Consider the following 21820-nt stretch of genomic DNA (forward strand, 5'->3'; position numbering starts at 1 on the left):
CTGAACTCTTGTCACTAGAAGGCTTATAAGCGAAACACTGTGCATGGTTTTTCTGTGGCGCAAATGTTCTTCGTATTGCATTTGGCCATCGGTTCCTGGAGCTTCTCGTTAAAAAAACTAATGGAAGATGTGCGAACTTGCTTTCCTGGCTCCTCCGTCAAACTATCCCTCCTCTGGATTTTGGCGGCCAAGAAGTTGATATCGAAGTTCGAGTATCTAGGTACACCTTAACACTGGTTATGGTGTCGTTGGTCAGTATTTGGGGGCAATTTTTTGGTCCTAGAAAAGAACTACAAAAATGTTTTATTCTTCATCTCTTAATTTTTTTAACTTAATCGTCTTTTATTTTGTACCTTTTTGAAGTCGATAAAATCATTTTGAAAAATAGTCTGGCTTTTTTGGAGTTTTGCAAGTTTATTGACCGCATTGCTGTTTAAGACTCTTCCTCGCATATTTTTTTTTAAATAACCAGGATTTGTAAGGTCCTAGATATGTGAAATAAGGTGTTGGTTGGATTTCTTCGATGCCTGACAGTGCAATAAAGTCGCTTGGTTTTCCCGCAATGTGCACTGACTCATTGTCATGATGCTAAGTTCCTTATTTTTTGCGTTTTCTTAATAAACAAGCCAGTTTCATTGTACCACTTGGCAATTACCGTCTGACCGTCAAAGGAATAGCAGCTAAATCTTTCTCTCTGAGAAAATAAACTGGCATCTATACTATTCTTGCTGACTTTAGTTGCATTGCTTTAAGGGCTAATAAAAAGTTAGAAAACAAATAAAATATTTTTTTTATTGTTTTATTTTACATATATCTAACAATATACACTGAAAATGAATATTTTCAAAGTTACACCCAAATTTTAAAAGACGTTTCAGAGTGCTTGCAAGTACGAGTATTGTAAAATTATAAGAAGCAATTATAAAGTATTTATTTATATTTATTTATTTATATTTATAATAATAAAGCGAACTTTTTTGGTCTTGACTCGGAGCCATCCTTTCGGCACGGGACCTTCTGACAGGATAATTGAACCTGCACAGATGAATAAGCTCTTTACCCGATGTCTATTTAGGGAATACTTCTCGATCCTAAACAAACAGTTATAGACTGTGATGGAATCGTCAATATTAGTTATAATGGCTGCCCAAAAATATATTTCAAAACAATTTTCAAAACAAAATATTTTGTTTGTTTATATGGTCTAAATTAGAGGTGAAAAAACGTCGATTGGACTATCGAAACGACAATCAATGTTTTGTATTTTATACCCTCATCACACTGGCGTTGAAAGTTGTGAAACCAGCTCATTGATAGTACAAAATTTTGTAAGAAACAAATATTGTTTTTGTACAAGAAAATAACTAAAAATTATTAAAAAATAGGCAAGTTGCTTATTTAAACAGATCGTTTTAAAGGCAGTTGGGGAATTTAGTCTTCCATTTTAATTAACAAACAAAAACTTTGTAATACGTATATCCTCGCCCTGTTATAATGAACAAGAATATTTTCTTTATAAGGTCGAATTTATTTTAGACTAGACTTATAGTACCCTCTCTGTTTTTCAGCATGTTTGGTGTCGATCTACCTAGCAACTCTTGGCTGCTGTTTTTGTTACGGTCTTGGCATTGACCAGCTTTTAGGGGCGATTTAAAATTTTAAATATCACTTTGTTATACAAGTTTTATTAAGTTAAAGTGCAAAATGCTAAATACAACAGAATAATGTATATCTCCGAAGAAAACAAAATTACATTTTCAAACAAATTTTGAATATTTATAAAACAAATATTTATATACAACTTTTTTTTTAGTAAATCAAAGTTTTATATATAAATAGATTTGTTTGAATATTTTGATAATATTTGATAATGTAATATTTTTATCTTCGTGGGAACACGTTATTCTGTGGTTAATTAGATATAAGCTATCTGGTATTTTGTAGAGGCGCACGCACGGTCACACTGCCAAGTATGCTTCTTCAAATTGTAGCGGCATTTTCACATAAGCAACGCAGAAAATTCGCGTCACCCATCTGAACATCGTAGTAGTTTTAGCAGTTTTCCCATTTCAACCCAGTATTCCAAGTGAAAACTGTGCAACCGGCCGATTTGAGAGCGCTGCTAACTTGTATATATGCCATGGAATTCGATGGGGCAGACAATGGCTTGGGAATGGGAATCGGCGGTCGCGGAGTTTTGCGCGAGATCAACAAAAACGATGGCGGCGTTAAGGTAAGCGGAATAACTCAACTTTGGGGCGTGCCCCGTCCCACCGACCATGTGCGATTATGCCAAAACATTCACTTTCTAGCATGTGCACAAGTTGTGCCCCCGCACCCTCCCTCTGGAATATAATATATGGGGTAATGGCTCGATCGCAGGCTGTTTCTGCTATTTTCCTTTCCTCGCATTTGTACATTGTGTATATTATTTGCTTGCGTGCTTTTTATTAGCTCCGTGGCAGCTGTCGTCGTCAAGAGTACTCCAGTCGTTCAGTGCCCGCCGGACATTGTCCATCCCAAGCGTCTCGATTCCCAGACCAGCCGTAGCTCCACCCCGAAAATGGGCAATAAGCCGGGCAAGACAAAGAGATCGAGGGCCATAGCCGGAAAATTAACAACAAAATCGGACAACGGGCCAGGGAATCTGGTATGCCAAGAGAAAATCCCATTAAATGCATTATCTGAGGTTGCCGGCCACCTCTTGACATCTTCCGTTCACCAGATGTTGGCTAAACATTATCATAGCAAGTCAAAATAAAAACTGCTAATGAAAATCGCTATTTAGTGCTTATGGTAGCATTTCTCTCCAAATTTACATACTAATGAGGATCTACTCTTTGCTTATTTTGTTAAACCCATGTTGAACCAAAAGTCATTAAACTCCATTTCCCCTTTTGCCGCCAATGTTGCTCGTTATGGAGGATCTACAGACGCACCCTTGTTGTCTAGATATCTTTTTCGCCTATTTATAGTTTAGTTGCCTTTTCCCCAATATTTGTTTGCTTTATTTCCCCTCATGTGTTGTTGCATAGGATATTCGAATCTCTGACAAAGTTTCCTATTCAATTTTTATAACCCGAGCCACCAGATGCCACGTATAATATTCACGTCTCCGAAATACATAAACAAAAATTGCGCGTTTGTATATTTTTATAAATTGTACATCAGCCTTAGCATATATATATACAAGTAATATATATATATTGTAATCTTTCTGTTACTGTTTGGGTTTTTGTTAATCAATAATGTTTTAAAAAACTAATTGTAATAAACTGTAATGCTTTGTTTTGGGTTCCATCCGAGCTTGATATAATTTGAAACCATTTTTCATTGTATTCGAAATCCCACTGGGTCGGAGATATCTTGTCACCTGTCGCGTATTGCTTGGTTAACGCAAAAGTCAACATCTAACATTTGCCACCTCGTCATGGCCCATCGTGTGGGATTCCGTTTCACTGCCTAGATTTTCTCGCCAAATATGCAAAGTCAGCCGTTGGGCAATGTGGAGCACTTCCTCGATTCGATTCGACTCGACTTGCAGTTAGTGTGCCGTGATGCGCAACAATAGCGGTGGGATTGCATGTCACTTGGCATCCACAAGGGTTACACCGAAAAAATATGATAAGCAAAACGCATATCTTACTGCTATTGAGAACTATTAGAAACCTCCTTGATAAATCAAACACATCAGTATTACCAATATACCAAAAATTTTGCAAATATGCTTTTTTTTTCAAGTAAGATATGTCTTGGGATCTTTCTTGTTGTTTAATCATAATGTGTACAAATTATTGCAAGTGTGGCAGGCTCCTTCAGCTGTTTGGCGAAGACTTTCATTCATTAGCAGTCGACGGTCGCCCTATTTTCGTATTCCCCCCGTTTTCTATTCCCCCCCTTTGAGTGTTTCGGCTTATTTGCGGTGTCTTGCATTTTTCACTGCTGCTTTTGAGTCTGAACTGAGTCTAAGGCTTGTCTAGTTTTTCAGTTTTCCACTGCAGTTCATACAAGAAGGTTGTCAGCTGGCGCCTGCACTATTGGCATTGCAGTAATTACGTTTCAATTGAGCGGATTATATAAATTGAATTGCATTTGTACGTCCACGCGCACCTAAACGATCGGCGATCGAGCCGATTAGTGTTCTGAGCCCATTGGAATCTATAATCCGAAACAGTCCATAGTTTTGCCATTTCATAATTTTGAAAAAGTTTTTCTTATCGTTAAGTTTAGCTACATATTCGAAAATGTTTTGATAGTTTAGCTATGCTTCAAAATAATTACATTCATGCGAAAGAACTAACTATATCTATCCATTCTTATTCTTCTAAAATTGTGAGTGCCGACTAACTTAAGTACTGCTGATAAAGGGAGAACCGCTAGAAACGATCCAAATCCGATCCAAGTCATACAAAAACATCCGGATCGTTATGTGGATGGCATTCAAACTTTTCGCTCTCTCTTTCTCTCTCTCTTGCGGTTCCCCACACTCTCGCCTTACCCAAAAACATTTGTGCATGTGTGACGCTGAGCGGGGCAAAGCAAATTGAAAACGAAAATATTTTTAAATTGATTTCAAAGACAGACAAGACCGGGAGCCAGCGAGAAGCGTACGCGGCGACGGGTCGCGAGAATCTCGGCAATATTTCCCAATATAATGAAAGAGCGGAAGGCGGAAAATCACAGTAGAGATTTTTCCGAGTAGGCGAGACGGAATCTGTGTCACAACGGAAAACCCGAAAAAAGTAAAATACACTAAAGGCCAACCAACAAATTCGATCGATCCATCGTTTTATGGAATCAAGTGAACCGTGAACCGTAAATCGTCTTGAAAGTAAATCGTGCGTAGAGCGTCATGGACTTCATCGCGAACATCATCAAAAGGCCCAAGAGCATCGCCACCACTGGCATTACGACCACTCAGCCAGCGGGCAAAGAAGCCACAGAGGTTGCCAGTGTCGCAGATGATCATCCTTCTCCAAGAGATTGTGATGGTGCTTCACTGATATCCACGCACTTGGGCACGCTACTGGAGTCTGCTTCGGAGGATCTGCTGCGATTAGAGGAGCAGCACTGCAGCCTGCTCATGGATCCCAACTCAAACCCACCTTCGACCCCCGCAATCAGCAGTGGTAGTAGGGAAACCATCCAGCAACTCTTGAGCGAGATAAACGTCAATTTAAACCAAGTCAGTGCTAACGAAATGGAGCACCTGCAGGCTATGAGTGGCGAGGTATGTCCCCATAAATACAGATTAGTGTGTGAGTTTGCCCTTATCTCATTTGCCTATTCTTACAACACTTCTCAGCCCTTGCAGGGGGTATTTTTATTTTAGACAGATGTTTGTTAAGGAGTAACAAAGATAACTTAGCCTATTTCAGGACGTTTACATAGGTATATTATCGAACAAAATCTTCACGATGTGGGATTATTCTTTTTATAAATAGGTAAATAATTTTTCATAATCTGTGAGATGGAATAACTATAGTTTAAAGCCAGTATTTGAAGTATCCTACCAAATTTGCAAAACCTCTTTGTTCTTAAATGACAACTAAAAAATTGTTTAATTTGTTCACATTTGTTTAATAAGGTATTAAATATAATAGCTTATGATATTTTTAAAGATTTCGTAAAACTATTTAATAAGTCATCCATAGAATCGATCTTGTCGAATCAATTTATTGCTTTATAATATATTTTTTTTCTTAGAAGGTACTTATAAAAGTTGTAGTTGTTTCTCATTTTTATTATACTTTCTTAGCTATGTTTGAATCATACAAATTCTGACTTTTTTCTTTGCTGATCATTGTTTTGTCAAGATATTGCGCTTCAAAAATTATAATTTAAAATTGCGTTGCAAGTTATTAAATCTCTTGGCCAAAATTTGTGCCAACGTAAATCAGTTTGTTAAAATTTTGGACATACCAAATAGGATTTTATAATATTCCAAAAAAAATTAGTTTTAAAAGAGTCACTTTTTTTACTTTGGTTTGTAAAAAGAAATAATGTTTTAAGATACTTAGTTTTTCGGAAAACAATGTTATCCTACGATTAACGATTTAATACAAAAATTGGTATTGGTCTGAGTTTGGATTTAATTCTTTTTCGTTTCTAATGTAATTTTCTCTGGCTAATTTGCCTTCACCCCAATAGAAATTTTTACGGGGACGCGCCCATTTTCACGTCTCCGCTGACTTTAACCTTGCCGCAATAATCGTACTATAATGCGCCCTAATTAAATTCCGCGTGTAGAACATTGCACCCAAACCCTGAATAGTCGGAAAACTCGCCGGACCCGGGCCGACCGCATTGAATCCGCCGCATGTTCAGTTGTTTATTTCGCACTGCACAAAAGCTGACGCCGACCCAGATCCACGTTCATCTCCCCACCATATGCCGCCTTCTTTCCATGTCCCCGGTTTCCCATGTCTTGGCTTGCTTTTAAATTAATGACATTTGCTTGGCGAATGACCGACTGCGACGAACATTTCGAAGGTGTGCTCTTACTTGGCGTGGCGTTATTTGTTCTATTCAAACATATTTTTTATATATTCCATCCTGAAGAAAGCAAAAACTACTTACTAACAATATTGATATTAAATTTGCGGGGTCTCTTCAGATGCCAAGTAGTTTGTAATTTCTTTCATATCGACGCCAAAGTTTTACCTGATCTAATAAAATTGTCCTAACATTAGCCCATTTGTACAAAAACTAGGTAAAGGGCATTTTGTGTCTAGAGCAGTCCATCGTAAATACAGATGCGACCAATTTCTTTTACCAGCCGAGTCCCTCACTCAAACAACGTGTCAACAATTCTTAATTAAATGCCCAAACATCTGTTGTCTGTGCTCATATTCATTATCCCATCCCCATCGTTGCTTGTTTACGTTTTTCGACTGCCAAATTTGGATTATGCTTATTTTTCCCTGCAGAGTCCGTGTTATTTTTCATAACTTTTCTTTCAAATCATGTCTCACGCGATGCACAATTTGCAATTAATTTTCATGCATTTTCTGCCTCTTTCGTTTGGCAGCTGAGTCCGCTGGCGGTGAAGCCCAGTCCCAAACCATCAAGCATGGAGCAGCAGAAGGCTCTAGCCGCTGCTCTGGGCCATCAGACGGCGGCAACAGGTTGCCCCAAGCTGGATGCGGATGCGGTCCCTAAATTTGGTGGTCTTCCCGAGTTTGACGAGTCGCAAATCCCGGAACTGGCTTCATTAAACACCGAAATGGAGGGTGAGTAGTAAGCTTTTGAACAGTGAAAACATCCCATTTAAGCTTAACACTTTTTTATTTTTGAATTTTAAATATTAACAATTTACGTTACATAAAAAACGCCACAAGGGATTTATTTTCAATGTTTATACTCTTGCAAAAGGTGTTATAACTTCAGACAGTGATGGAAACATTTTAGGCCCTTTTAGTTTATATATTCTTGTATCACTAGGGGAGTCAATCTAGCCATGTACGACTGTCCGTCCGTTTTTTACGATAACTAGTCTCTCAGTTTTATAGCCATCTAGATGAAACTTTCCAAAAACTTTAAAACTAGGAACAATCAGAAAAATAAATAAAGAACAAATATAAATTTTTTTTACTATTTTACTATTACTATATTACTATTTAAGAACTACGGTTTTAATTTGAATAAAATCGGACAACGATATTTATAGCTGCCATGACACCGATCGAAAGACATCAGCAGAAGATCTTTAGCTTTATCGTATATAAATATATATATATAAATATTGAAATGCAGTCTTTTTATTGAAAATTTAATTTTTGTAATAACTGCAATGGTATAAAAACATCGGCTTGCCAAAGCTCAATGTTCTTGCTATTGGCTTCCTTAATGTTGTTGGATAAGTCTGAAATAAATATCGTTTTTAATGTTGTTTTTTGACACAAAGTATTTTATTTCTTCATGTTGTGTCATGAAATTCGATATAAATTCTAATCCACATTTTAATTAAAATAAACAAATAAGTTTTTAATTTTTAGAATTAACCTTTTTTTTTCTTTTATAGCCCATTTAAAATCGAATCTTTCGGATTCCGATTGTTTTGTGGAGTGTTTATCGCTTCATAGCGACCGGTATATTGGAGATCGCTCCGAGTTGGAGGGCTATTCGAGTGCCCTCAACGATGTGTTGGAGCAGCAGTTTTCTATGACCTCGACTGGCACACTTGAGAACGAATTCCAAGATCCTTTGGCGGTTAGCCAGCACAACAACGTCAGCTATGAAGCCATGGATGTGGATGATATCAATGAAACCATGGAAATGTTGAAGGATGTCTTGGGTCCCGAAGATCATCAACTATTGCAAGAGCAGTTCCTAACCGAATCTCAGCGAGTTTCAGAGAAGGTTCCAGAGCAGTTTCAGGAAAATCTGAAGCTGGAGAAGAAAGTAGAGACATCGGTTCTGCAAGACGAATTGGGTACACAAAAGGAACTCAAGAGTCAATTGGAAAAATCGCCTTTAAAAGAACAAGGACAGCCGGAAGATACTAACGTACCAGCTCCGTGCGAGATAGAGGAAATACATTTTAAAAAGAAGGAAGGGAAGCTGGAGAGTTTAGACCAGGAAACAGAGCGGCTAAATCCGAAGGAACTGTTAGAAAAACAGGAGGTTCATAAAGAGCAACAGGCGAGTCATAATACGCCGTTGATGGAGGCAAAACAACCTCAGGAGCATCAGCACTCTGAAATTTCTCAGAATCTTCAAGAATCAAGAGAAATTGAAGAGGATCCTCAAGTGCATCCCGATCAGGAGCAGGCAACTCCGGTGCCAATAGAAGCAATAAACAGGACTGAATTGGAACTAACCAAAATACCCATCTGCCTGGAGCAAATTGCATCACCAGCTATTGAAGCCACCGAGGATAAAATTACTGGGGAGGAGTTTGAGCCCATGGAAGTGGATGTCTCTATGCAAGTGGATGAGGCCACGGTGATAAGGTCACCTCAGCAGCAGCAATTGGAATCCCAGACACCTATTTCACCTTCCCCCCACTTAGAATTCTCCGAGGCTAAGGAAACGGCTCCTTTACCTCAATCAGCTCACGAACATCGAATTGAGCAGATAACTGTGGTTCCAGAAATGGAGCCGTCAGAAGCACCTCGCACACCCTCACTTCAAGCCAAATGTGAAGAGCTGCCCCTTTCTCCACCCATACCCACGCACCGTCCAAAGACAGCAGAGGAACTAGAGTTCCTTGCTCTGAAGGAGCTGCCATTGCCCGATGATGTATTTGAAGACAACTTGAATGTACCGATAGAGGAGGTGGAGAGGGTTGTTGAGAAGGTGCTAGAGGTGGAGCCACCACATAACCGACCGCCAGTGGTGGCAGTCACGCCGACTGAGATGCGATCTATTTCGCCCCTGTCTTTGGATATGGGTGGTAATAACATGGCAAGCAACTCGGCACCCACCTCACCTAGTTTCCCCATCAGAGGACCAGCGGAGAAACCTTTCCACTTCCCACGCTCCCCAAAGGCTCCACCAGAGCAGGAGGATATGCCTTACCTGGAAGAGGCTGTGGTAGAACCATCTTTGGATCGAAAGCAAAGCTTATTTGATGCTGGAGTCATCGCTAAGGCACCGGTGGTCATCGAGGTAACGCAACCAAGTCCAGAGAAGCAGTCACACCTTAACGAAACCTTGCCCATGAGCGATCTTTCGCCAACACCCTTGAATGGAACCTTCGACAGCGGGATGACAATGCAGGACAAACCAGTGTCGGACACGGAGGATATCGGAAATTCTCAATCTTTTGCTGCGAGTCTTGGATCTGTCGATAATAACCATCGACTCACTTTTTCTGTGATTCAGTCAACGGCGGAAAAGGAGGAGGTCAAGTCTCGTAGGACTTTCTGTATGGAAAAGGAAAACCCTCGCCGCACCTTTTGCGTGGAGCAGAATGCATCCCCAGCGATGGAGGCCACCGAGGATATCATGGCTGGTGACGCCATGGATGTTGATATCTCCATGCGTGTGGAGGAAGTAACCGTCACTAAATCACCTCAGCAAAATCGAAAGGAATCCCATGCACCTGTTTTAACTTCACCACCGATTCCCACCCATCAAAACCTAAAGAGAGCTCCGATCCATAAGATGAATTCGCCAACGTCGCCACTGGGAAATGCTACCGTTGTCCTGGAGGAGCAGGCCCTGTCCGCCAAGGAACAGGCCACTTTAAGCGCTAGCGATGAGAAGGACGATGTTTTTGTAGAGCACTTTGGTGCTATATCTCCTGTGTCGGATGACATGTTCAAGACGCCGCAGTTTACCAGCAGCGGTTTCCAAAACCAGGCCAAGATGAAGGCGAATCCTACTGGCGAAAACGGCGGAAAAACAGCTGTTGTGCAAAGCAGGCAGCGAAGTGGTGGAGCTGGTGAGGAGGAGGAGTTTTTTGACGCTGAATTCAAGGATGGCGCCAGCAACCAAAACTGTAAGTCAATAACCTCTTTTTTATTTGCCGAAAATGTGTTATTAGATGTCAACGCAGTCAAACTTATTTAGCTGAACCAAAATCTATGTGCATTGTTTTATGTATGTATACATAGATTTAAATTTGTTTTAACTATAGGAAAAGAAAAAAGCAATTTTTTGGGAAAAGTAATTTATAATAATCACTCATAAGTACTGTTGCCTATGATCAATTCATTTATTCGAACTGACTTCACAATAATTAGTTCAATATTTTTAAAAGCAGGTTTTTTGGCAAAATTTTGAAAAAATTACCATGTAATATGCTTAGAGTGAGGTATTTAAGCAGAACGGTTTTTAAGAAACGTATAAATGTGAATGCCATTCACAAAAATGATTTAAAGTTAAAAATCTAGAAAAATGTATTGACTTTGCATTGCAAGGATAAAGATATTAACTTAAGATTGCCAAAGCTAACTATAAATTATGACTCCCCAAAGCCCTCCATTTTATGCTACAGAAGTTTGACCGTTGTTGCCTTTAACGGAGGTTGCACTGTGCCTTTGCGTCCTTTGCATGTTCGTGACCCTAGCTCATCAGCCATTACAAAAACCCCAGCACTCATAAACTTGTGAACTTGAAATATTATAGCGGCATGAACTCGAAAACCTAGAGTTCCTCCAACGTCTGCATGGAGTCTATCGCAGCGATATCTAACTGTAAAAATAAACCCGGCACACATGCAAGGCAATGAACCTGAACTTCAAATCGGGAAGGGGAACACTCGCGGGTAAAACTCGAAAAGCCAAATGTGCAAACAAAAACAAATCGGACCCCACAATGCCAATTAGTAGCATAATTTTGTTTTTCAATGGCAACCTATGGAGTGTAGGAAATGATTCCTTGCTTTAATGTTTTATGTACATTCATATGTATGTCTGCACGTTTGGTTTGTGTTTCCTGGTTTTGTTGTTGCTGAAAATGCAGGTTCTTACTCTCTGATACCGCATTACGCGGTCTCTTGCTCGCCGCTCCCACTCAGTGATTTCTCTCTTATGCTATTTCGACTCTCTCCTTTCCTCAGTGCTCTCTGTCTCTCTTGAAGCCCTTATCAGCAAATTATCGTACGCGAATATAAATAATGCGGGTAAAATGTAGAAGCACTTCGTTCGCTGTGACGTCACTGTGTCTAATTGAAGAAACCCTGTCACTTTGTGCGGTTTTTTCATCAGCTCGAAGACTTTGCCTGAGTATTTGTGCCCTGATGAGCGCATTTATATTTTTGTTTAATTACCACAGCTTAATGGGGAATTTGATAATTGCCCACTTATGCAACAGAAATCATTTCGTTGAACTTCGTTGGCAATTTTCAGAGTTCTACTACGATGTTCATTTAAATATTCAAAAAGTATTTAATGTTGGCGCTATATTTATCGTTATCGCTGACTAGGAAAATGCATCTCTGACTATCTCCCAAACATCTCACATGAGCAACAGAAAAGTGAGTTCTCACTCTCATCATTCATAGAGGGAATAGTACAGCACAGTGTGGACTCGCTAAATAAACCGCTTTAAGTAACTTTTGAGTTTAGTATTCACTGAAGTTCATGGGAAGCAGGAAGATTCAAGAATATAGCTAGAAATTCGGGAATGGACATGTAGGCTACTGAGATCTCTTAAGCTGGTTTTAGAAGGGTATATTCCGCTCCATTTGCAGCCGTCAAGTCTGTGAGGTTTCATGATATTAGCAAAATAATAAATGTTTTGATATTGTTTCCAGCATTAAAAGTGTATTCTTAGTTAAATGCAATTATATGGTTCACATTTATTTAAACTGCACGATTGCTTTTAGGTCGTTTAAAATCGTTTTTAGCAGCCTATGTTTACTTCAAATTTATAAGTTTCCAAAGTTCTTAAAAAATTGTGTATAAATGATAATCAGAGGACTTAACGACGTTTTGGCCAATTGACTAATCTAGCTGTTAAGTGTCTTCTTTATCGACGACTCACTGTAACTCACCGTCAGCTCTCTCCCACATACACAAAGCGCATAGGAATTCAACTTAGAACTCGGCCATGCACTTTTCAGCCCCTCTCTACTACAGCAGAGCGAGAGAGTCAGGCAGAGGGGCTGTGGGGTGGGATGGGGCACAACTCCAAACAGACAACGTGTACACAGCGCTCTCTCTTTCGCACTTGCTCTCTCTGCGCACTTGCTGACTGCTGAATACGCGTCACTGTCCCCACACTCCAGTCAGAATTCAGGCTCGTCCGTTCGCCCTCTCGCTCGCTCGCGTGCGTGCGCTGGTTTTCTTATTGGACTCAGGGAGAGAAGTGTAAGCAATAAGAAATTCCATTTCAGTTAGTTTTCAACATCTGACGTCGCTATATCCATCGGTAACCTACTGCTGTTTAATCCTAGGACTGCTTAATCGGGAAATGTAAATTTTAAAAACACAAAATAAGATTTATTTGTTTATTTGCTGTAGTTAGAGATAACTAACTTTACCCTGGCTTACGATAAGTGCTAGAAATCGGAAAAGTAACTAGCAGCTGTGCAGAAAGAAAACAACAAATAAGCATAAATAAAGCCAGAAGACAAGTCTCCGAAGTCGCTAAGAAATAAAAGTACGCGAGAGTGAGAGCGTGAAACTTCATTGTGTGATTTGCTCTGCGTATAAATGTATTTTTGAACATTTACATGTGGGTGTTTTTTGAGCGCTGCGTGGTCACGGTTAACAATGTTATGTGAATAGCTGTGGAAAATCTTGAAAATGCAAATCTTGTCAAAGACACGCAATTAAACTGCAGCGCAATGAAAAGCTGCTCTCTCGCTCCTCTGCTCTCTCTATTTCTCTTCTCCTTCAATCAACCCACTTTCGGAAACCATTTGTCGATTGCATAAAATGACTCACAACTCTTTGTTTCCCTTTGTTTTGTTTTGGTCCGCGGCTTGAAAATCTAAAAAATGCATAAAAATAAAGCTATGTACATGCCAACCTATAGTTGTGACCTGCATTTAATATCTGGGCCTGCCCGGGTTTCCTACTATTTTTAAAGCCAACCATCGCTGGGTTTCACATTTGTTTATGTGCTCTCCATTCCATGTCCGAGTGCACTGGAAGAAAAAGATCCTCCTTGGTCCTATCGGTTCGGTTCGGTTTGTTAAGCCAATAACAAAAGATTATTTGTGTTCTTTATGGTTTAAAAAAATCTTAGATAAAGTGCAGAAAAATAGTCAATTCACAAATTCAGTTTAGTTGGAACTGAACGCTCGGCGAAGTTGTAAATAAGTAAAACAACTACAATTTTTTTTCTTTCGTCTTATAATGGGTCGTCCTAAATCTTAAAAGTATCAAATTTGTTTCGTGTGTAGGGTGAAAACAATAATGCGGCTTCTGTGCAGAACAGGCACACCTCATTTTCGTGCCCCTCGGGATCTGGGTCTGGGGTTCAGGGGGTTACATGGGGAGGGACACTCGTTTGAGTCATGCTATACCTTATTTTCTTATTTGTCATTGTTTTTCCTTCGTTCTTTTGTTTTTTTTTTCAACGTGTCAACCGAAAACGGATTGTTGGATAAAGGCAATTTTTTTAAGACTTTTTCATAACCCTAGAATGAATTATTTTACCCGTTACTAACAGATCAAAAGGCTTATTTATCAGTGCAAAAGTATTTAAAGGCAGAGTAAGAGATTCAAAATTAAAATGTTTAGAAACAGCATCACATCAAAACATCAATTTATAATTGTCCGAAAAAAAATGTTGTTTAAAAAAAGAGACAGTTTAAAAAAAAAATTTCATTGGAGTTAAACCCGTAAAAAGAAGAGTGCTCAATACTGATAGTGAACGTTTTAAAAAAAGCCAACAAAGTTATTAGAGATAAAGAATAATACGTGCTAATTATGATAGTAGAAACAGAAATCAATAGTGGTTAAAAATGTCAATTAGATGCAATCAAAGAGATTAGAAACTGTGACCTGGGAAAGGCTATGTCGTGGATGTTATTTAATCGCAATTGTAGTTAAACTTTCTTAACGAGTCAAAAAGAAATGAAAAGTCGTGAGTTGTTTAGAGCTAAAAATTCAAATACATTTTAGGTTCCCCTACCACTTATTTTTCTTATGCATTGCTTTTTTTAGGGGCGTTTTACCCATTCCCATTTTTCCACATATGTAGCATGTACCCAATATTGGTCCATTTCTGATGAGAGGAGGCCTAACAACCTTGACGTTGATTTAAATTAAACTGAGTAGTAGCCGAAATATAGCCATGAAAACCAGTGACTAACTATGTTTTTGTATTTTTTCTTCTTTCCTCACAAACACCAAATTGCACGCGCATGCACTCATCTAAATATACCCATATACACCCAACGAACACCATCCACAGTAATACTGAACTCATCAGATTTTGATTATTTGTACACGAAAGGCAGCAATAATGCGCCTATCGATCGCAGTTCGCTGCTGCTGAAGTTTGATCCGCTTCTTGGAGCCCCCGTTCCAGTTAATCACCCAAATCAGCAGGAACAGACACTTTTGAATATTCTGGGGTCAAACCAGAACCAGAACAGAAACCTCAGTCCTACATTGGAGGAGCACGAGACAAGTGGTGGTAACCAGTCGTTTGGAATCGTAGCAAGTGCCAAAGATACCGCCAAGAAGTTGGATTTTAAGCCACCTGTGGATAGGACAAAAGTAAGCTAAACCTATTTTGGTCATAATTTGATTGTTAAACTGATTTGTAATTTGATTTTTTTATCCTCGATATTTATCCACAGAAGCATGTTAAAATGAGTGTAGACGTCATCGATAACGATTGCAACAAAACCTTCGATAATTCCAAGTGAGTAACAGGCGGATGAGTGATTTGGTTACATATGTATGATACCAATTTTGTTCATTTCAGCCTTAATACGGAGGACAAGTCCCATAACTACAACAACATGGATGAGCTAGAGAAGAAAATCAAAAATGAAGTGTATGTGTATGCTAAAATAGAAACTATAACCGACTAATGATATGCTCTATTCCAGAACAAGGTCCGAAGACATTGAGAAGAAGCTGAAGGAAGGAGAACAACGCGAAGAAGCGCTGATCAAACGTATAACAGAAAAGGACAAAACTAATGCAAAACTGAAGTGAGTCATGTCTATCTATTAAATGGTGGATATCAGTCAAATAAGTGTGACACCATCATATAAACCATTTCTTTAAAAAAGATTAAATTCGACGATTACACAGGACGAAAGAGCTTAGACTTATGGAAGGGACTGTCTTAAGGTGCAAAAGTAAATTACTTATTTTTGAAAACATTGCAAATGAGACATATAATCTTCGGATAAAATATTTTGTATATATTTTTAAATTTATACTATGTGCGACTCTTTACGAGGATATTATATTATACTATTTTAGTTTGAAATTTTGTCAGCTAACGATTAAATATAAACTTAAAAACTTAACTATATTCAAAACGTAAAGAACATCAGGTTCATGATTGAACTAATTAACTAGCTTTCCTTTATTTTATGCATTTCCTACTGCACCACTTAATCTAAAATCGTTATATTTCTTTCCAAAATGGATTCATGCATAAATAGTGGAGTTTAGGTTTCCCATGAAAACCTAAACTCCTTTTCAACACGACAAATTTGATTAGACTTCTTATAAAAATGTAAAAATTTAAGTATTCAGGGACTATGAGTGATGCTGATCAAGAATATACAGTCGCGGTCAAAATAATAGTTGTGCTATCGCCCCTCATCTTTAAATGTTTGTTATTGTTGTTTTTTCTTGTTCAAATCTTGTCATGATTGACTATTTTATTAGATTAGACAATATATAGTTAAAAACATAGAAATCCGGATCATTTTTTAGTTTTTTTTTTTATTAATCAACCATTTTGCCCGGTCAAAATAAAAGTAGTGCTCTTAAATATCTTTAAATAATTTATTTGCCAAATTTTTGTTTGGATTTATTTAATTCGAATATTGTTAGCTATGACATGGCTTGAAAATATAACAGTATACTTTTGAATATTAAAGACCATTACACAAAATAAGCATAGCCTTGAGTATCATTGAATTTATCCTAATTCCGCTTCTATCGGTGTTCCGGCTCTGCAAGAAAAACTGTATACTGTATTGGCTGAAAACTTTATTTTCGTATTTGTGAAAAGATTTTTGGCTTTTACTATATTGTTGATGCACTGAAAATTTTTGATTTGAGGATATTTCAAGTGCTAAGACCCCATTAGCTAAGGTAATTTTTTTAATAGTTATATTTTTACAATAAGCTCACGCGTCGTATAAATTTAGATTTTTAGCTCAGATTTATTACTGCAATGCGTAAAACATTGATTTATCAAAATTTTAATCAGTTTCTGTTTTTTTCTATTCATTTTCATTGCCCTTTCGAAAAATTATGACAAAACGGTCTATTTTTCTTAAATCTGGAAAAAAATAGTTTCCAGAAAAAAAGGACCATGTTTCTTATAAAATAATTTAAAATTATAACACCGCAATTTTTTATTTTTTTAATTTTATTTAATTAGTTGTCTTCTCTACTTCACTAACTAACTTCACTAACTTCAGATAATAGCTTATTTCCATAAAATAAACTGCAAAATGGTCTTGGATTTCAACCGGTTCAACTACATAAAACATTCAATTTTGGCAACATTTGGACTAGAAATATAACAATTACAAACATTTAAAGATAAGGGTCGGTGGCACTACTATTGTTGTGACCGCAACTGTATACTCCCTATTGGGACGGAAATGGAGCCTTCCTTACCTTTTAAATATCTGGTCTTTGCAAGGGTAGGAGTATTATAAATTATTTTTGTTTCAGAGGTGGTACCCCGCGAGTCCTTTTACAGGTCTATAAAAAAATATCGTAAAAATCTGCACACAGAAGAAGCAGTTTCAAAAAAAATTTTTTTTTTAGTAACAAATAAAAATTAGCATTAATTATTATTTTTGAGTTTTTTTTTTTATTAAAAATAATGATCATATTGGGTTTTTATTTTTTTTCAAAACCTTTTCCATTATTCACAAAATAATCAATATTTTGTAAATTTCAAAACAAAATATAAATCTTTAACGTTCCCTGAAAATATTATTATCCAGTAACAGGACATGTTAAAAATTTCATGAACTCGTTTGAAACGGCTCAGCTCGAAAGGCTCACAACCAAAAAAAAAACATAAATAATAAACAGCTCAAACGACTCATGTACATTTTTTCTGTACAGACAAAAGTTACTGTCTAATTCTATTTTAATTTAATTAGTTTCTTTTAAATAATTAAAAAATGTATTACTCCCAATTTTATTGAACAATATTTAACAGTTTTTATACTCAAGTCCATGGTTCCATGAGCTTTTGATTCCAACGACCTCTTTATTTCGAATAGCTTGACTCGAAAATCTGAGAGCAGAGCTTTTTGAAGCGAACATTTTGCGGGCCTATTTTCTATAGCTGAATTGCTGAATTCTAAAATTCAAAAAACTTATATAGCTGCCTTTTACCAATTGAAAATTTTAATTTTAATTTAGTTTGTTTTTGTTTAAAAAGTCGTTTTATAAAATTGTACATATTTGTTATAGCTGCAAGGCTATTTATATTTCACCTGCTCGAAGTTTGTTTAATTTTTTGTCAATATTTTTTTTTCTAAAATTTGTAGCGTAAAGAATAATAAGTAAATAAGTGATCGTTTGCCATCCTAATATTGAAAGGGGCAGGATTTCAAGAATAGCGATAATAAGCATTTTACATGATTAAACGACAAAATAAACAGACAAAATAAACAGATATTTGTACAAAAAAAATAAAATATATGTGTTATCGGTATTTTGCAGCGGCGTCATCGAGGCGTATGAGAAGGCCATTGCAGAGCTGATTAGTGAGAAGGAGCAGCAGGCGCAGCTGCACGAGCGGCAGATGCAAGAAGTGCAGGCAGACCGGGATGCCAATTACCATCACTTAACGTCGCTGGAAACGACGTTCTCCGATCTGCATGTGTAAGTAATATCTCAACGGAGATAGTCATTTTTGTTTGGATAATCTACTTACCGCGGTGTAATTGCAGGAAATATGAGAAGAGCAAGGAGATGACCTCACAGCTCAAAAGCAACGAGGAGTCGCTTCTGGCAGAACGGAAGCAGATGATGGACAATCTGCGGTTGCAGGAGCAGCGGTACGACAAGATGAAGAATCATGCCATGCAGCAGCTGGAAATGTAAGCTATTTGATTTATTTTTATAGGCCTTTACCTAATACTCTTCCCCACCCAGTGCAAATAAAAAGCTAGACACCTACGCGAGGGAGCATGCGGACGAGTCGAAAAAACTGAAAGCTTTACTCAAGAAGGAGGAGGTCGCACGGGTTTCCATGACGGAGCAGCTGCAGCAGAAGTCGCGCGAGAACGCCGACCTGCTCAAGATTTGCGAGGAGCTCATCTACGGCAAGGGACAAGGTGGTAGTAGTTAAACTCAACCCGCGGGTTGCCCGGAATGTATTTTATATGTTGCTGTAAAATCGCACACACCCTCATCACAACACTCTCTCATCCGGCATGTGGAGCCCATCTCGCAGCATGTCCGTAGATCTGTAACAGCGCCTCTATCATCGTCATCTCCATTTGAATCACGGTGTAATAACTGCTCGGTTGCGTGCTCTTAACTGAATAAGAAAATGCAAAAGCACAATTGTATCATTTTGCCTACTCCACTACTGTTGAATTTCAAGATGAACACCTAACGATCCGACGCATATTATACTTTTTCTAGATTTTTAGTTGCCCCGTAAACACTCACTCACACAAGTCGCAGGCAGACCCATTGCGTTCCGATTGAGTTCCACTCGCCTTACGGGTCTGGTTGCCCGGCATATGTTAGTAATTCTCTATCGAATCTGTCTACTGATTTATGTTCTATGATATTACCTGGCGGTGAGTTCTGCCGAGAACTGTTTTGCGTTTGTGGTTTAGAAATTGGCCAGCGAGCAAATCGATAATGTGCAACGGCAGCTAATTCAACATAAAAAGGCAAATTAAAGTGAACAGCGTTTGCTTGAGGCGCCCCTTTATTAATTGTTTAAGTTTAAATTTAGTTTAATTTAATTGAAAAAAAATGTAAAAGTCGTACTAAGAATAACTCTGTATTACATACTAGTACTAAAACAAGAAAGCGTAAAAAACAAGAATCATTCAAAATACACGCAAAAAAATTTATTTATGCATAAAATACCTTTTTGTTTGCTTCGTAAAACGCTTGAAATTAGATTTTCCCTAAATTTGAGCTTGCCTTATGGGACTAAAACACAGTGAAACAGACCGAAAGAGCTGAAAGCCAGTTTTACTCCGTTTTCATTTATAAATTTTTCCATTATAATTTTTTTTAATTTTTAAAAATTGACTTGTTGCAATAGATAAAATTGCTTTTGATGAAAATTGTAGCTTCATAAAAATGGGTTTTGCGTAGGGTTTTTTTATTCGACATATGTAAAATTCAAAATTTATTTATATTGCGAGCACGATAGCCAACTCTAAAATTAATTATTTACACTTTCATCTTGGCAAGCTTTTCAAACAACACAATCCCAGTGAACCCGTTGAGAACTCTTAATGAATTTTACTTCCATTTATGACATTTACTGTACTCTAAGAACAAAATAAAATTGTTGATCACTCAAAAGGGAAGTGAAGAAAAACAAAGGAGAATTGTATACAAATTTGTACCCAGTCCATATATTCAGAAAAAATGCTACTTCATAATATATACAGCAAACATATATATTTTTCTAAAGTAGAAAACACAGACGAAACACTCAGACACACACATGCGCTTTTAGGGATCGTTTTCGAGGAAAGCCCGGAATAAAAATTGTAGTTTGACATTTGAAATCGAATTGATAATATATCAATGCGCTGTAAAAACACATTAATAGTATTAAAACATGCCAGCACATATGACTTACGATGTGCTGAGCATGTGATGTACGTAAAGGTGATCGAACGAGTTGCATAATTCAATAAATAAAATATGTAATTGCAATAAACCCGAAACGTTTGATTTAAAGTCCGTTGATTTATTTAAGGCTTATAAAAGTAAGTTGATGCTTGTACGAGAGCATCAATGGTGAGATTGATAATTTACGTAGCAAGCTTTTGGGGATTTTGTGAACTGTCATTATTCGAATCCATTTTGACAAGATAATTAGCAAAAGAGCTTACAATAGAGTGTATAATTTATATTAAACGGCAGTTAGCAGATGTTATTAAATGAAAACCAAATTACATTATTTTATATCTCATACTTAGGCTAACGTAAAAACTATTAAAATGCTATAAAAATGGTAAGGCGGGTCCCGCCGCGGTGAGGATTCGAACTCGGGACGTTTGGTATACGCGATACACTCGGAAATAATTTATCTCTTATTTTCAGAAAATTTATTTTCCAATATAACTTTGACCTTAAATGTCTTCTAGAATTAAAAACTCATATTTTGTATCTTGAAGCCGATTTGTTAAAATCGATGGTTTCTCCACTATTGAAATTGTGGCCGAGAAAAGGGGGCGTAGTTGGAAAAATTGACATTAACCACAAATTAGGAGATTCCTTGGCACCAATACTAAATAGTTTTGTACATTTAACAAATAAAAAACTAGAGATAAAAGTTCGTATTAATATTAGTTTTGTAAATGTAATATTTTTTGAAACATCCAAAATTAGAGATTATCTACCACCGATGGATTTTTCGGTTGACTTAAAATTCCAAGTTCCCGAAAGACGTCAGACTTTTGTGACAACCCAGCATATGATAATTTCTGCATACATATATTACAAACATATATTACGCCTACGTGTAGGCAACACTTTTTCGAACGTTTTTGCTGGTTGTGCGCTGCGGGTTTCGTAACGATTATCTTACAGTTGGTAAACTCGACTACAACAATTTATGATTATTTATTGTTATAAGCCCGAAATTGAATTTTTTTTTAAGTGTTCATGGTCAGCTGCCTACCATGAAATTTTAAGATTTTTAATATTATTAAATATGCAAATTTTTTTTATCGAGTACTTTAAGATTTATTTTAATAATAAACGTACTGTAATTCAGCTTTCGCTTTAACGTATGTCTTTTGTGATTTTAGTTATTCACTATGACTTAAGCTAGGTAAAAATACTCTAAATATTGAGCTTAACGTTTTAAAGGAGGGCTACTTCAGAGGCTAATTCTTTCGCGTTGCATTTATGTAAAATACTTCACGCTAAAATTTTAATAGAACTTGCGCCTCAGTGGCTTTAATCTGAAAACTAATTTTCAGCAGGTAATTGAACAAGGTTCTGAATCAAACTGAACCGAACAGATACGCATGCATTCCAGC

At 37.3% G+C, this 21820-nt stretch overlaps 1 protein-coding gene and 1 long non-coding RNA gene across 8 annotated transcripts; one reads left to right on the plus strand and one right to left on the minus strand.

The window, feature by feature from the left end:
• Nucleotides 1-73: 73 nt before the first annotated feature.
• On the minus strand, nt 74-1189 carry LOC128264764 (uncharacterized). Of its 2 annotated transcripts, none has more exons than XR_008268765.1 (3): nt 1061-1189; nt 354-755; nt 74-279 (listed from the first exon to the last, which is right to left on the minus strand). It is a non-coding gene; the product is annotated as an uncharacterized LOC128264764 (long non-coding RNA). The 2 variants fall into 2 exon arrangements; XR_008268763.1 differs by having other exon boundaries at nt 74-290.
• A 783-nt stretch (nt 1190-1972) lies between these two features.
• On the plus strand, nt 1973-20490 carry LOC128252599 (protein piccolo). Of its 6 annotated transcripts, XM_052980414.1 has the most exons (11): nt 4430-5230; nt 7031-7232; nt 8024-10447; nt 14818-15125; nt 15209-15273; nt 15337-15408; nt 15464-15568; nt 18291-18452; nt 18521-18670; nt 18726-18907; nt 19221-20490. In XM_052980414.1, exons 1-11 carry the CDS (start codon nt 4853-4855, stop codon nt 19226-19228), a joined length of 4056 nt encoding a protein of 1351 aa, XP_052836374.1. In that variant the 5' UTR covers nt 4430-4852; the 3' UTR covers nt 19229-20490. The 6 variants fall into 6 exon arrangements, with proteins under 6 accessions (XP_052836377.1, XP_052836378.1, XP_052836376.1 ...); XM_052980417.1 differs by lacking the exon at nt 4430-5230 and adding an exon at nt 1973-2233 and having other exon boundaries at nt 18726-20490; XM_052980418.1 differs by lacking the exon at nt 4430-5230 and adding an exon at nt 1973-2233 and having other exon boundaries at nt 14860-15125; nt 18726-20490.
• Nucleotides 20491-21820: the final 1330 nt, after the last annotated feature.

This window comes from Drosophila gunungcola, chromosome 3R (genome assembly GCF_025200985.1).
Source record: "Drosophila gunungcola strain Sukarami chromosome 3R, Dgunungcola_SK_2, whole genome shotgun sequence".
Taxonomy (NCBI): Eukaryota; Metazoa; Arthropoda; class Insecta; order Diptera; family Drosophilidae; genus Drosophila; species Drosophila gunungcola.

What these genes read in the sequence shown, in the direction of transcription:
- LOC128252599 (XM_052980412.1), top strand. Translation starts at nt 4,853, where the DNA reads ATGGACTTCATCGCGAACATCATCAAAAGGCCCAAGAGCATCGCCACC. An exon ending in TGCAGGCTATGAGTGGCGAG is followed by an intron (nt 5,231 to 7,030) that starts GTATGTCCCCAT and finishes TTCGTTTGGCAG; the next exon opens with CTGAGTCCGCTGGCGGTGAA. An exon ending in CACCTGTGGATAGGACAAAA is followed by an intron (nt 15,126 to 15,208) that starts GTAAGCTAAACC and finishes ATTTATCCACAG; the next exon opens with AAGCATGTTAAAATGAGTGT.